At 25.4% G+C, this 14,837-nt stretch overlaps 4 protein-coding genes across 5 annotated transcripts; 1 reads left to right on the top strand and 3 right to left on the bottom strand.

Moving 5' to 3' along the window:
- Nucleotides 1-4,668: 4,668 nt before the first annotated feature.
- Nucleotides 4,669-5,391, top strand: LOC128964856 (proline-rich nuclear receptor coactivator 2-like). The gene is made up of 2 exons (XM_054311506.1): nucleotides 4,669-4,899; nucleotides 4,962-5,391. Exons 1-2 carry the CDS (start codon nucleotides 4,869-4,871, stop codon nucleotides 5,225-5,227), a joined length of 297 nt encoding a protein of 98 aa, XP_054167481.1. The 5' UTR covers nucleotides 4,669-4,868; the 3' UTR covers nucleotides 5,228-5,391.
- A 72-nt stretch (nucleotides 5,392-5,463) lies between these two features.
- Nucleotides 5,464-8,329, bottom strand: LOC128964851 (coiled-coil domain-containing protein 186-like). Of its 2 annotated transcripts, XM_054311500.1 has the most exons (4): nucleotides 8,200-8,329; nucleotides 5,981-8,126; nucleotides 5,642-5,794; nucleotides 5,464-5,566 (listed from the first exon to the last, which is right to left on the bottom strand). In XM_054311500.1, the coding sequence occupies exons 2-4, from the start codon at nucleotides 8,105-8,107 to the stop codon at nucleotides 5,510-5,512; spliced, it is 2,337 nt and encodes a 778-aa protein (XP_054167475.1). In that variant the 5' UTR covers nucleotides 8,108-8,126; nucleotides 8,200-8,329; the 3' UTR covers nucleotides 5,464-5,509. The 2 variants fall into 2 exon arrangements, with proteins under 2 accessions (XP_054167475.1, XP_054167474.1); XM_054311499.1 differs by having other exon boundaries at nucleotides 5,981-8,329.
- A 793-nt stretch (nucleotides 8,330-9,122) lies between these two features.
- On the bottom strand, nucleotides 9,123-10,052 carry LOC128964855 (tubulin-folding cofactor B-like). The gene has a single exon (XM_054311505.1). The coding sequence runs from the start codon at nucleotides 9,878-9,880 to the stop codon at nucleotides 9,161-9,163; it is 720 nt and encodes a 239-aa protein (XP_054167480.1). The 5' UTR covers nucleotides 9,881-10,052; the 3' UTR covers nucleotides 9,123-9,160.
- A 1,406-nt stretch (nucleotides 10,053-11,458) lies between these two features.
- Nucleotides 11,459-14,094, bottom strand: LOC128964854 (tetraspanin-6-like). Its single transcript, XM_054311504.1, has 6 exons — nucleotides 13,963-14,094; nucleotides 12,484-12,669; nucleotides 12,211-12,381; nucleotides 11,975-12,144; nucleotides 11,654-11,705; nucleotides 11,459-11,585 (listed from the first exon to the last, which is right to left on the bottom strand). Exons 1-6 carry the CDS (start codon nucleotides 14,059-14,061, stop codon nucleotides 11,511-11,513), a joined length of 753 nt encoding a protein of 250 aa, XP_054167479.1. The 5' UTR covers nucleotides 14,062-14,094; the 3' UTR covers nucleotides 11,459-11,510.
- Between the last annotated feature and the right edge of the window lie 743 nt (nucleotides 14,095-14,837).

The raw sequence follows: 14,837 nt of genomic DNA, 5'->3' as shown, positions 1-14,837 counted from the left end.
TTTTTTCTAATCATTAATATCTAAATTGTTTCACTTGTTTTTTAAAGCAATGATAGAAAAACAGCTAAAAATTAATTACCCGAAAGCACTACAAACTAACACATGAAGAATGCATTTCTCTCTTTCTTTCTCTCTCTCTCTCTCTCTCTCACACACACTCTCTCACTCACTCACTGACTCACTCGCAAACATAACAATAGATAGCAATTCAAGTATTTTTACCAAACAAATAATTTGAAGTAATAGACAACTATTGGATAAGAAATACAATATAATGTATAGTAAAGGTATAGAAAATAATGATTAGAGTTTAGAGTATAGTTTGTCTCAAACTTCAACTTCAATGATAAGGTTTGTGCCGTTGCGTGAAGTTTCACACAATGTATAATCAAGTGATGGTCTCAATGCTAAAACATTTTTAATCTAAACCACAACTAAGGGATTACTAATGTATTTATTTGAGATAATGTGTTGCTTAAGAAATTGAAAGCATATATACTTTGTATTCATAAATCGTATGAGAAAAACATGCGATTCATTGCAGTATACCATTGAATGCATTGGCAAACAACACTTGTCTGGCATTTATTTATTCACAAAATAATTATTTTTAATAAATAAGATGCGATTTTTAATGAGAATATTGCAAACTTGATTATACTATACTATATATACTGTATGTGCAATAGTATTGAGCAAACGTTTGCCTAAAAATAAAATGCTTTTTGTAAAATATTCTGCAAATATAAGCGAAACTCAGAGAGTGACTGACAACAAAAAATTGGTTGCTATCGGAATATGGCTGATATAGTTTAGGGGAACGGCAGACAAAACAACTGAATTGTCAGGCTATTAGTGCTTTCCTTAGAGATCCAGTAATTCAAGCCATGAAAGTACGGCTCAACTCTCAAAAGTGTATTCAAGTTTTCGGAGGGTTTTATATTATAGCCTAAAAATTTTGAGCACTTCTGAAAATATGGGAATGTTATACATTTGGAGAGAAACATTGGGTCTGTTAGTCAAATGAAAAATCTTTAGACTAGAGTTCCGAACCGATCAGAGAACTGTTGGCTATATTATTGGGTGTGGTGTTAGTCACTGTGCTTTCATTTGATTCGCTTTAAGGTCAGGTCGATTCGGGCTAATGCATACAATACACATTGCACTGGCAGCTCATGTTTGGTACTGTATATACCATAACTTATATACGAAAATATATTGTATATATGCTATACATCGTAGCAGTGATGGAATGGGCGACTAAACCCACGACAACACCAAACAAAACCTAATTCTAACCAACACTTCTCTCTCATATTATTATTGTATGAGTAATAAAACTCATTTACTTTGTATTTAGTACTCAACAATTATTTTTACTGTATTTATATATTTTTATATATTCTTAAAAACAATATTCATTATAGTCTTTATAAAATTTACAAAATAATGATAATTGACAAAAATTAAAAGTTATGGTTTGTTTTGTAATTTATTGAAGCATTATATTTGCTTTTTAAGGAATATTTAATTGAAAAGTGCAAACATTTTTTGCATTCGCTGTTTCCATAGCTATGCCAGTGATTGCCTTAAGCTTATCGCATGAAAAGTACTGTAGTATTAGTTGCGAGAGTTAGGGCTCACTATTATTAGGGTCTCACAGACATCGACTAAAAGGGAGAGAGAAAGAGATTGAGATCAACACATATACAGTACATGTATAGTATGGTAGAGATGAGAGAAAAATGAGAGAAATTGCAAAAAAAATGATTAGAAATTGGTTGAAATTTTTGCCAAAAATATATTAGCAAAAAGGCATTCATTGCAAAAGTGGTGAAATCTGTAATAATTTAATCAATATTTCAATTGTTTGTAATTTTTACATTTAACTAATTGAACAAAAAACTATTAAAAATATAAATAATTATTAGACAATAAGCATTTCCCGATTATTGTTAAATTGTTAAAAATATAATATCAATAGTATTTGTCTTTAATTTTAAACTTTTTGCTGAAAATCCCGAAATTTGACAATTAAGTCTAAATTTTACCATATTATGTATTATTAATATTTTAAATTAATGTAATATAGTAGATATACTAATCATAAGCAAAAAACTAATTGTAGTTTTTTAATAGTTTACCAAATTATGACAATAATTTGATTAAAAAAATGTCTTAAGTTTCCACATTTGATGAGATGATCTTATTATTTGAACATTCGTTTTAAATTTTTTTATTTGTATACTAATTGTAAATTTTCATCAAAAAACACTGTTTTGAATACTTTATATGAATTGGTTGTATTAAACTTTTTAGTAAAATTAAAAATTACAATTAATTATTAAATTAAATTTATTTCAAACTATAGTAATAGGATGTTATATAGACAAAGATTTTACAAAATTTAAACATAAAAAATTTAAAAAGAGGTTGAGTTAACAAATTAAAATTAATATAATATTATTTAATTGTATTATACACTTTTTACATCTTTAATATATTTTTTTTATAAAACTATAAACATTTGTTAGTTTATTTACTAAATGTATAGAAAACAAAAGTATTATTATTTTTTGTTACTTGAATCGGAATTCAATTTTATCTAAACAATTTAAAAGACAAATATAAAGTTAGATTTATTTTTTTTGTTAATATTTAAAAAAATAATAATTATCTTTAGAATACCTATAATAATAATAATATTAAAAAGTAATTTTATATTTTAAAAAATTAAATATAATTTATTTTTATTTTATTTGATGATTTGAATACAATATAATTTATATACTGTAGTATAAGTTTGTGTCAAAATTGTTAGCTAAACTCCTTTTTGAGACAAAATGTCGCGACTAATGGTTGATGAATAAAGTATTTAAATTTTGGATAAAATTAAAAATATATTAAAAACCCAAATTAAATTAGTGTTAAAATTTTACAAAATAAGATAATAAAACAAAATATATTTTAGCAATTTTGTATGATTTTTAAAACTAAATACAATTATATAATTTCTCGATAATATCCGGAATTTAATACTGTATTATTCATATGTATCCCCCAAATAGCGACGATTTCGATCATTTTATTTTGTGAAAACTATATTTTATAATAATTATTGACACATACAATATTGACCATCAATTAACAAACATTACTAAAGACAAAATTAATTAGGACTTAAAATTGTTAAATTTATAAAAATATTACATAAAACAGACATTTTTAGTACTTTTTCAATGATTTTCAATTAAATTTTTTATTTAATATATTTAATATAATTTATAATACTGTAGTATAACAATCTTCATTAGATTTTCTGTAGTTTAAATAATTGACAGTTGACTTGAATTTTAATAATTATTATTAGTTATATTTTATCATTACTTTGTTTTCTCTAATATTTGAAAAAATAAATCAAAATATATCGACGTTTTTTTAGACTCTAGGATAAATAATTATGACATATATATGATATCTTATAATAATTATATTTTAAATTACTTAAATTTTATAATAACTATTATTTTAAATGTAAAATACTATGTACTGTGTTTTACTTTTTTAAAATCTTATTACTGTACAATAATTTAAATATATAAGAAAATTTAAATTATCAAAATTAAATAAAATGTTATAAAAACTACAGTATAAACGTGCATAACGTTGAAATGAGTGAATTTAAATGTATAATAAATTTACAGTAAAAACAATAACTATTAATACAGTATAAAGCGGAGCCTTGAAAACCTATGACTATCTATAAAAATAATGACAAACGGATGTGCGCTGGTTATGACCCAACCAACCATTTTTTGTTGGGGTCGACAACTGATACTGTATTCAAATATAATTACCAAACCTTAGGGACAGGAAATTTCGGTGAATACCTGTTTTACCCGATTAAGCCCAACGGCTGTTAATTAACTTTATAAGTGTCCGATAATTATGAGATTTCCAATGTTTTTTGTATTAAATTCATTTATTGATCACTTTATTTAGATCTTAACAACAAAAATCCTTAATCAATAAATATCTATAATATTTAATTATTACAATTATTGTAATATATTTATGTATTATATAAAAACATATCATATCGTATTCATACTGTATTTTAATTATCTAATTGTAAAATCAACTAAATTACTATTACATACAGTATATCATAGCTAAAACAATACTAATATTTTAAAAATTCACAATTGTATTGTACTTTTGTAATAAAAATGTTAAATTATTTAATCATAAAATATTTAATAATGTTAAAAATATCATTCATATAACATTAAACATACCATATATTGTAATTAATTAATAATAAATAATAAAAGTAAAAACAAGTGTGTAATCAATAAGCTAATCAACTGTACTATAATTGTAGGGTTAATACAATATTGTGTATACTATTAATGATTTATAAATGATTAATATTATAGTTATAGTCATTAATATAATATATGTTTATTTAAAAAGTTTGTATTAATATAGAGTTTATATACAATTAATTTGAATATAATAATAGTAAACATATTTACGTTATTTTTACTTATCATTGAAAATTGCAATACATATTAAAATGCAATCAGTATTATAAAGGCCTAAATGTTAGACATGTAACTAAATGTAATGAATGCTATGAATAGAGAGTTAAATTAGGAACTATTTGAGACAAGAATATGGCTGAATGAGTGAGTAGTACTGTATTATTGTTGCTATGCTTTGTAGTGAATGTATGTATTGAATGATATTATGATTCATACAATAGTTGTATACTATTATTGCAATCATTTGTTTACCTCTTTGTTGATCACTTTGTCTGAACCGATATGAATCAAATTGTCAGCCATTGATGACAATTGCCAATAATGTCAGAATCAAGTCCATCGCAGCCGTCGGGTGAGTGCATGACTTTATGGATCAAATTGTGTGATAGTTATTGATTTGAATGATCAATGCAGTCATGTATGATATAATGTCGAGCCATAAGAAACATAAGTTGATGGCCATCAGCAATGGTCACAACGGTCACAATGGCCAATCCGGTCATAGTAATGGTCATAATGGACATAATGGCCACAAACACTTTGCCGGTTCTCGATTTATGGAAGCGCCCGACCCGTCATCATTGCCTCGACCACCACTAGAGTGGCTCAAACATGACTTGACTGTAACCACAGATATAACAACAGAGTCCTCATCAGTGACAACAATAGTCAACAGATAACATATACATGTTTTATACAAAGTTTTATCAAATATGTTTGTGACCCGACTCACCATTTTGTTTATATTTGCATTTCATAACCTATTTTAGGTGATCTTATTATACATTGTCTTATTTTAGGCTATTTTACAGATGCATTCATCAAATAAATGATCATTTTATTGATATTTCTGTACAATCATTAGTTTCTTAATTATATCACATGTTTTAATATAACATCTCTAGTAATAGATATACAGTACATAAAAATAAATAAATTTTAAGTTAAAAATAACAATTGAATCACTTTTTCCTTCCGGAAAGTCTCTCAATTTCAACTCCCAATGTATTAAGATTTTCCTTTATAATTGTTAAGTGAAAACAATATAATTGTTATTTTTTGATAATTATTTGTAAACATTAGATTAAACTTACTTTTAATGTGATATTCTTTAAAATAGTATCCTCTAAGACTGCCTGTAATTTCTTGTTGATCTCAAGAGACAATTCTAGTGTCATATTGGCGTCATTGGGAGCGCTGTTATATAGCGAAGACATGATACCAGTGCCACGTTTGGCTAATTGGTGCTAAAAATTAAAGTTATAAAATATCACTTAAATTAATAACATTAAAAGTGGTGAATAAAATGTTTTATATATCATAAATGTTTTACTATTTAATTGAATAAATACCTTATTTTTATCCTTAAATGTTAGCAATTAAATGAAATATTATAAATTAACATATTTTTATCAAAACAAACGGTAACTTACTTTATGATTATCCATTGATGAGGTAGACAAAGCTCCGGATTCCTCTCTCATTATATAAAATTGAATTAATTTTGATTTTTTCTTCATCTCTTCCAAGAGTTGATGATTATGTTCTTCAAAAAACTCTATTTTTTCATTTTTCTTTTCTAATTGTTTCTGAAATTTTATGATGCGATCAATTAATAGCTGTTTGTCGACGTCTGGCAAAGCCGTCATATTGTAAGTGGAAGTATCAGAACTGTTGACTGAATCAGTACTATTGGTACTATTTGTTTGATGACTACAACTCACTGATGGCTTAGATGTCTGTGCTTGTGATGAATGAGATGTGTTGGAAGTGTGCGATGAACTTAATGGTTCATTCAATGAATTCAAAGAACTTGTTCGTGAGCCAAGACTCACACCATCAGTTTGGCTATTATTGGAACCGACATCCAAGTGTTCGGTTCGCTTTCTCATTGAAACTAACTCTTTATTGAGTTCTTTAATACTGGTAATGTGTTTCCTTTTATTGATTCGGATTTCATTTTCTAATTCTTCGACTTTAACTTTAAGTTCATCACTCAGTTTAGTCTTTTCAGCCAATTTTTTGGCTAAAAGTTGAATCTCTTTTTGATGCAATTCTTTCATTTGTCTGATTGTTTCATTTAGTGTTGAGTTTTCTTTAGTTAAATCTTCGCATTGCTTTTGCTGTCTTTCGATATCGTCTTTAAGTAACTGAGATTTCTGTTCCAAAAGATTGTGTTCGGACTGCAGATTAACAGTCTTAGCGGTCAAGCGTTCGGTAAACTCAAGAAGTTCTCCTTCTTTATGTCGACACGACTCCATCTCAGCTCTCAACTCGTTGTTAGCAGACTTTAATCTTTCAATTTCTTTCTGCAAATCTGTTGATAATTGTTTTTGTTTGTCTAACTCAAGATAAAGTTGTTCTTTATCTCTAAGTTTAGCCACATATTCAGTCATTTGTATTTCCAATTCATTGACTGATTGTTTCCATTTGCTAACACTGTGTTCGTAATCAAGTCGTTCTCTCTCAAGATTTTGGATTTTTGTGGTTAAACTTTGATTTTCTTCAGTAAAAATATTCACTTTTTTCTTATAAATTTCAATTTCATTATTTAATTTATCTATTTTTGAAATGACAATGTCATCACTTTCATCACAATTATCGTTATTTACAGATTCAATATTATTAGTGTTCAATAAGTTGTCTACTTTTTGTCGCAAACTCTCCAATTCTGTCATTAACTCCATTGTCTTTTTGTTGGTCGTCTCGAGTTTAGACTGTGTCTCGATGTGAGCCATCACTTCATCATTGAATTTATTAGTCGTTTGTTTCCATTTATTATCTCTATCTTTGAGCTCATCCTTAATTTTATCGAACTCTTTCTGAACTGTCGTAAGTTCTGACACTTTCTTATCAAAACTGGTCATCACTTGTGTCTTCTCTGTAGTTAACGTTTTAATTCTCAATCTGAGACCTTCTTTATCTTTTAATATATCTCTAAACTTTTTCTCGTAATCATCTCTAAGTTTCTTGAGAAGAATGACCTCTTTTTCATTGTTTGCGTACTTAATAACCATAGACTCTAATTCTTTTTGTGTCAAATCCTTCTGTTTAGTAATTCTCTCCAAGTTTTCCTTCAGACGATTCTTCATCTCATTAAACATAGACTCCTTTTCAGAGAAACCTTTCTTAGAGTCTTCCAATTGGTTCTGTAAATCATTTCTTTCTCTTTGCAGACAAAGTATTTGACTCTCATATTTGTCTTCAATAAGTCTAATATCAAACATTAATCCATTCTTGGTATTCATATCTTTAGTTATCTCTAAATCGGTTGAGTCGTTGCCATCGTCTTCATTGTTAAGGATATCATCATTTAAGATCAAATCCATCGACAATTTATCTTCATTTATCTCACAAATCATCTCATTATCATTATTAGCATTTGTTTGGTTGTCCACAATTTCATCGGTGGCCGAACTGTGGTCGCACAGAGAGATGTCGTCAAATGAGGCGCAAACGTCACTATCTTTTTGGTCTGATGTCACTAAAGGCTTATCTGGTGGTAAATCCTTGGCAGAGATGTCCTCCAATTGGTTATCAGTAGTCTTATCGTCGCTCATATCGTCTTTCAGTTAAAAGCTATCAATTAATGCTATCATTTGTTATAATTTGGCAAAAAATGGTCATCAGATTTGAAAAGAAAATGACAAACTCTTAATTGTAAATCATTTTTGATGACAATGTCAGTGATTATTAGGTGACAATCGGATACAAATGTAAAACATCTGTTGTGTTGTCACTAAAGAGCAATCACTGACACAATCACTATATTTGTAAACATTGTATTCATTTTATTATAACTAATGTTATTATACTGTAGTCTCTCTGTTGACTATAGTCTCCAAATAAACTACAAACACATCATTCCTGTTATTTTCTATCAATAATTTCAAACATTTATTTATTACATTAAATTAACTTTTAATTGAAATTTTTATTTTCTAAAATATGTAAATTTCATAATACTTTCAAATTTAGATTAAATAATGAATCCAATTGATTGAAAATTATATTAAATAATTAAATGATGATATTTTAGTCACTATACTTTTACCACATCTACTGTATTGTATATTATTAGTGAATCACTTGGATAACTAATAATGTACTAATATTTCCTCTTAATTGACATTAATTAAAAATTAAACAACAAATTAATTAGTATTAATAAATGTATTGATATTAATACATTTTATTATATTTTTAAAAATTTATTATATTTTTTAAGCAACTTTTGTAAAATTTAAATTATTTTACCATATAAATAAAATCTAATAAAAAATGTCATTGAAATAAATACTTGATTTAATTAATATTGATAATAATTTTAATGTTATTTGATGTTTTAACAACTTTTCAAATGAGCTTTTTTTAGTTTTATAAATAGTTTATACATATTTAATTGAATGTTGGGCTATAATTTACAAAAATAAATTATATACTATATTATATATACTATATTAATAAAAAATTATTAACCAAAATAATAATTTGATAGCAAAAACCAAAATGAAAACAAATGTGAAAAATCATATTAATTTGTGAAATCATATAATAATTTATAACGTTGTCTATTATAAATTCAATCCAATAATTTGTTAATAAAAAATGATTCAAATGTCTTCATCTGTATCACCCATTTCAGGAAAGTCACCGATAATGACATCATTTGGTCGAATAAATCCTCCGTACTTTGGTTTACACTGGAAATATCGGTGACCATCGACTGAACCGTCATTTTTCCCCAGAGGTTCATCGTATTCAACACCAATCCATAGGCCAGGTTTGAAGCGAGTGGTGCCCACATACTGGACAGTTGCCCGACGTTTAGCCGCTCCCTTAACACACACTTCACATCGCTGACCAACATTTATGTCACATTCCGTCATTTGGTCGTCGGTATTATCGCCGGCGCCGTCTATTTGAGCAAATCTTCCCAATTTGTTATTCATTTTAAAAGCCAACACAGAATCTGTTCGTTTTTCATAATCTTCTTGTGGTAATTCAAATTTCTCGACATTACTTACGTCTTCAAACTCGCCGATACTCTTCTGACTGTCGATCACATGAATGTTGACTTTGTTTTGATTGTCAATCAAATAACTCTGGAGTTGTCGTGAGTTGTCATCGAGTTGTGCGACTACTTCTTGATTGTTGTCTAACAATTGTATAGTCATTGTGTCGCTGTTGGCGCCGGTAATCAACTCGAGTTTGGCTTTCAGTTCACAAATGGTCACATTTGCCGCAAATCGGCGTTCGCTCGCAAATGAATTGGTATTTGTGGTGATAGTCAGCGAAAGTGTTTGACCCGTCGATAATATATTATCTGACATTGTGTTGGATGTGATCCGCTATAAAGTGATAATTGATGTGACAATAGATGTGAAGATCGATACAAATGATTATAAATAACAATCAAATTAACTCTTGTTTTGTGAGCTTTCAGTGACACGACTGCTGTCAATGTGTGGGTTGTGTTGTCATTGCAGTCAATCAAACCATTCAATTCATAATACAGTATAATTCACTTAGAATTGTCAGATCAGCTAATATTATATAACAAACAACAAAATCTACACTAAATTCAAAAATGTCAAGTAATTTACAAAATCATATTAAAAGTAATATTAACTAACATTTAAATAATTTTTAAACTTAAAAATATATATTTTCTAAAATTTATAGTTAAGTAATTCTAAATAAATCTAAAATATCTATAAATAACTTAAATTATTTCAAATAACTATATTTATTATAAAAATATTTATTTTTATATAATTTCATGTATTTTTATGCCATAATAGTCAAAAATATCATAAATACTGTACTGTAGAACTGTTTTCATACAATTTATTTAATAACAAAATTTATTTAATTCTAATTTTGCTATTTTTATATACATTACTGCAAAGTAGTACTGTTTATACATAAAATAAATATAAAGTTTTAAAAAACTAGTATTTAAAATTAGTTTTGTTTATTATATAAAATAATTTCAATATTTATTATTTTAAAAAAATATTATTTATTAATTATATAAATATAGAATTATTGTTAATCTGTAGTGTAGTCAGTGATTGAATCTCTGGTATAATCCGGCAAAAGTGAATAACTGGTTGGCAATTGTAGACACAATGTATATAATACTTATAAACACTGTATGCAATCATTTACATTATCCAATAAATCAAACAATATTAGTGTTATAATAAATTGATTTAAATTTGTAAAATTGGAGAATTAAGGTATAATTATAATATTATATAACAAATTTAATAAGTTTTGATAAATAGTTAAATTTTAGAAAATAGAGTTATTAACAAAAAAATGAATAAAAAGAATTATATTTATGGTTATTGTATTGATTAATAAGTTATAACTTATAAAATAAGTATCAAATATGTTATTATTTTTATCAAATTTATTAATTTAATTTATTATTTTAAGATTATTGCAAATATATAATGTATACAATTTATATAATTTTACTTAATATTTGGTGAAATAAATAGTATTTTGTGTCTATAAATGAATTATTATTATGAATGAAAGATTATATTTAGATTTTTATTGTTTTTCTTTATTTCTATTTATATTATTATATATTATTTAATACTCGGAAAACTCGTCAAAAGGTTAACATTTACCGACACTTACCGATAACTTAATATTATAAATAATACCTGATTTTACAATATGTTGCAATATAGTATCAAGGTAACAATACTATATTATTGTTTTTATAGAACTTATTTTGGTATACAAATTGTAGTTAACAAATTCAATTACAATTATCATAATTTTTAATTTGCAAATTTCAGTTTCTAGTTGTAATAAATAACAATATTTTAGTAAAATAATATTTTATTATTACAAAATATCTATAAGAAAATGTACGTTAAATACAAATATAATATAATATAAAATTTTTCTGTTATCAAACATATTCTTTGAGATCAGTTATTAATCCATCATTTCTTCATAGAGAGCCTTATTTATATTGAGAGCCAAACAACACGACAAACCCATTCCCAAAATCTACACATATTTACAATAAATTTACGATAATTGTAATCAAAATAATGTATAATTTGTGTGTTAAATACCTGAAAAAATGCCACCAAAAGCATACCGATTCCAATACCACTCAAATTATTACTATTTAGAGATAGAGATATATAAATATTACTAAAAAAACTTAAAACTTTCAAAATTTTCAATTGAGAATAGGTTTGGAAGACTATATGTAGAACTTTGAATCACATTTCAAACTTTGCTTCGGATTATGACCTAAAACTGTCCTCAATTGACGACATTATAATCAAAGTAATTGTAAACTTTAAACATAAGTTGTGATCATAATGTGATTTTAGATCAACAAAAAACTTGTAGTAAATAAATAAAAATTTTCAAAACAATTGATTTACTTTAATATTTGCAAAATCTGTTGATAGCATCCGTTTGGATACAACTGCTCGGAACTAACATAATCGCAAACATTTGGATCCCGACAACAACTTAAAGGAAAAGTCCGGTTCTCGTTTGCCCACTCAGTGTATATCCAGTCTCTAAATCCGTCGACACCACAACATTGCAACTGAATAAAAATTATTGATTTAGTTAATGACAATTAAATATCAGATAATTTATAAATATAACATACATTTTGTTGAATTCTGTCCCAATCGGTGTCCAATAAAGTTCCCGATCCGTACTCAAGAATTGTTTGATTGAGCGACTTATGTAAGCCTTCTTTAAGATTATCTCTATAGACATAACCAGAGATTGAAGCCGAGAATACAAGAATAAATACAACGAAGAAGAATATCGATAGCTATGATAATAATGATATCATTTTAGTTATAAATTGTTATTTAGAATAACAGCAATAAATTATTAATTATTTCATTTAAATTTTAAACAATTGAATACTAACTGTAAGCAGAAGTGTTGGCTTTTCATGTGCTGTACAACAACAGGCAAATGTGCCGACAATAATCATCAGTAGACCAGTTAGTATGAAAAGTGTGGCCAAACCAAAGTGAAACTGTGAAACTTCAAACACACGAGTTATCGATGCTCTCATCCATACGCCTGATATTATTAATATTAAGCCAATAATCTAATAATAAAAATCAATTATTTTTTATCATATTTTTTTACTGATTTTATTCATTATATATTAACAAATATCCAGTTAAATAAAATTGTTCAACAAATAATATATATACTGTATATAAATATACAGTATATATACTCTATATTTGTAAAATAATAAATATATTACAAAAAATATTATTATACAATATATAAACTAAAAATATTAAATATTAAAGTGATTTAACATATTAATAATTTTTAAAAAATCATTGTTTTAAAATTGTATATAAAATATGCTTTTATTTATTTTACTATTTTTAATATTCACAGTAAATTAGAATATTTTTAATTAACAATTAATGGGTGTATTTACATATATATTTCAAATCTTTAATTTTAATAATTTATATACATATCCTAAATTCAATCACTTGTCATTAAATTTTAATATATTGTACAAAAAAAATTGTCAGTAAATAACAAGTAATCATAAATAATTTAATAAATCAAGACAAAAAACTTTCGGTATCTCTTAAATTGAATTAAATTGAATTATTTATTTTGTGTGTCTTTCTTATAATATTTATTTGGTATAAATTAAACATATAGTTATTAGTTAGCTATTAGATGTTAGATATGTTTGTGTATTGTTGTTTAAATTTTTATAAGAGAAATTACCGTAAATGCCAAAATAATGTGTCAAATTAATAATTGACAATATTTTAAATGATAATTATTGTCAAACATTTTTCATAAGACTTTAATATAAAGTTTAGTTTCTATGCATTAAGATTGTAAGTAAACGGAAATAATGAAAATTCAGTAATGATTTATTAGTAATGAATATTTTTTTAAAAATCAATTCAATATTCAATGATGTCTATAAATTATCAACTTATGAATATAAATATCTATAGTTTTAACAAATTTATTTACTACTTATTTAATTTTATATTTAATTAGTCAAATTAATACAGTATATTAGTATAAAGGTATTAATATTATTGAACATAATATTAAGCTTTTATTAGTATTAATATAAATATTAAGAATGCATTAATAACACTATAATAGTATCACTACGTTATATACATATATTGTATAAATAGTACAATAGATTTTATTCCGGATAACTTATCCATACATTAATTCAAGTCAGGGATATCCCAACACATGACCTCACACTATAACCTCTTGCAAAGTCAATGAACTTTGTTTAGCATTAAATTAAAAACATTATTTAGAGTGCATTTAAATGATTATATAATATATAAAATAAATATTAAACATATATACTGTAAGACATAAGACATACCCAGAAGATTATATTAAACAACATCAGGAAAGTCTTTGCGCCCGCAATACAGGCTTTAGTTTGAAGACGTCTTTTAGATAAACCTTGCATTTTGGACATTCAATACACTTAATTCACAGATAGTATCACTAGATTTACACTTAATTTATATAATTTAATTAATATTATATAAATTACAACTAATATTTTTAATTAATAATTTATAATATAATATAATATTAATATTGGGTTTTGAATTTTTGTGAACATATGTCAGAAAGATATATAAACCAAATATCAATATTAAACAATTGATTTGAAAATAATAATATATTTATAATTTAAGAGTTGATAAACTGGTCACTAATATGTCGATAATTATCAGATTTATGACTGTTTTCAACAAAATTATGCGTCTCTTTTACAACACGTAATCAAATTAAATTTCATCTCAAATACTATGATATTGAAGTGGATATACAGTATTACTGTAAGCATTACATCCCAGAGCTGGCGATTACTGTCTACAGGTATTTCCAGTGAATGTATTACTGTATGAAAACATTGATCACATAAATCTCACTTTTCAAGTTTGCTGTTGTTTATCATTGCTATACAAGTATCATATTATAGTACACTTTTAAATACAACTTTATGTTAAATTTTATAAAATATGTTTAATTTTTATAATTGAGATCACTTTTGATAAGTTGTTTGCATTGAAAACAAACACATTTTAATTTATATTCAATGAGTAATTCATTGGATAGTTTTTAATACAATGCAAACCTATATTCATTTGATGTCAAATATCAATACATTAAAAAAATTAATTACTAATATTTTAAAATATTTTTATAATAACTTGTGTTTGAAAGTTGTCTGTAATGTGTTTT

Source organism: Oppia nitens, unplaced genomic scaffold (assembly GCF_028296485.1).
Source record: "Oppia nitens isolate AA-2021 unplaced genomic scaffold, nextdenovo-longstitch-racon4-pilon3 scaffold9_pilon_pilon_pilon, whole genome shotgun sequence".
Classification (NCBI taxonomy): Eukaryota; Metazoa; Arthropoda; class Arachnida; order Sarcoptiformes; family Oppiidae; genus Oppia; species Oppia nitens.
The sequence above is the reverse complement of the archived record's forward strand: the minus strand, read 5'-3'. Positions and strand labels throughout refer to the sequence as shown.